Genomic DNA, 801 nt, shown 5'->3' on the forward strand with positions numbered 1-801 from the left:
CTGGGGCGAGGGTCTGGAAAGGGGTCTGGTGGACCTTACAGAGAAGGAAGCGAAGCACCGAGGGGGATAGGATCAACTGACCGCGGGGAGGAGACCCCACGCCACCGTTTCTGGGCATCTCCGCTCCCGCCCCGCCCCTGCGCACACTCCTTCCCTGGCGAGCTACTTTCGGACGAGAAAAGTGAGGGCGGCCCTAGGTGACAGCTCAGCGGAGCCGGTCCCTGGAAAGCAGCACATCTGCTCGAGTCTCCTCCACCACCTTCCAGCCAGAGGCACTGCCTGGACCGAGATAGCTTCGACCACAACCTGCACCAGGTTCACGGACGAATATCAGCTTTTCGAGGAGCTCGGAAAAAGGGCGTTCTCAGTGGTGAGAAGATGTATGAAAATCTCTTCTGGACAAGAATATGCTTCCAAAATTATCAACACCAAAAAGCTCTCTGCGAGGGATCACCAGAAATTGGAAAGAGAAGCTAGAATCTGCCGTCTTTTGAAGCACCCAAATATTGTGCGGCTTCATGACAGTATATCAGAAGAGGGCTTCCATTACTTGGTGTTTGATTTAGTCACTGGAGGTGAACTGTTTGAAGATATAGTGGCAAGGGAGTATTGCAGTGAAGCTGATGCCAGTCATTATATACAGCAGATTCTAGAAAGTGTAAATCATTGTCACCTAAATGGCATAGTTCACAGGGACCTGAAGCCGGAGAATTTGCTTTTAGCTAGCAAATCCAAAGGAGCAGCTGTGAAGTTGGCAGACTTTGGCTTAGCCATAGAAGTTCAAGGAGACCAGCAGGCATG

The 801-nt window shown here is 51.4% G+C and overlaps 1 protein-coding gene across 1 annotated transcript in view; it reads left to right on the forward strand.

Annotated features, from left to right (window-relative positions):
* LOC102854774 (calcium/calmodulin-dependent protein kinase type II subunit delta-like) overlaps positions 1 to 801 on the forward strand; it is a 6,978-nt gene that overhangs the window by 3,855 nt on the left and 2,322 nt on the right. Inside the window, exon 2 of the mRNA XM_006899175.1 lies at positions 163 to 796. Within this exon, the coding sequence (XP_006899237.1) occupies positions 163 to 796 (634 nt within the window). The remainder of the gene's footprint in view (positions 1 to 162; positions 797 to 801) is intronic.

Source organism: Elephantulus edwardii, unplaced genomic scaffold (genome assembly GCF_000299155.1).
Source record: "Elephantulus edwardii isolate Elephantulus edwardi_28Jun2011 unplaced genomic scaffold, EleEdw1.0 scaffold00246, whole genome shotgun sequence".
Taxonomy (NCBI): Eukaryota; Metazoa; Chordata; class Mammalia; order Macroscelidea; family Macroscelididae; genus Elephantulus; species Elephantulus edwardii.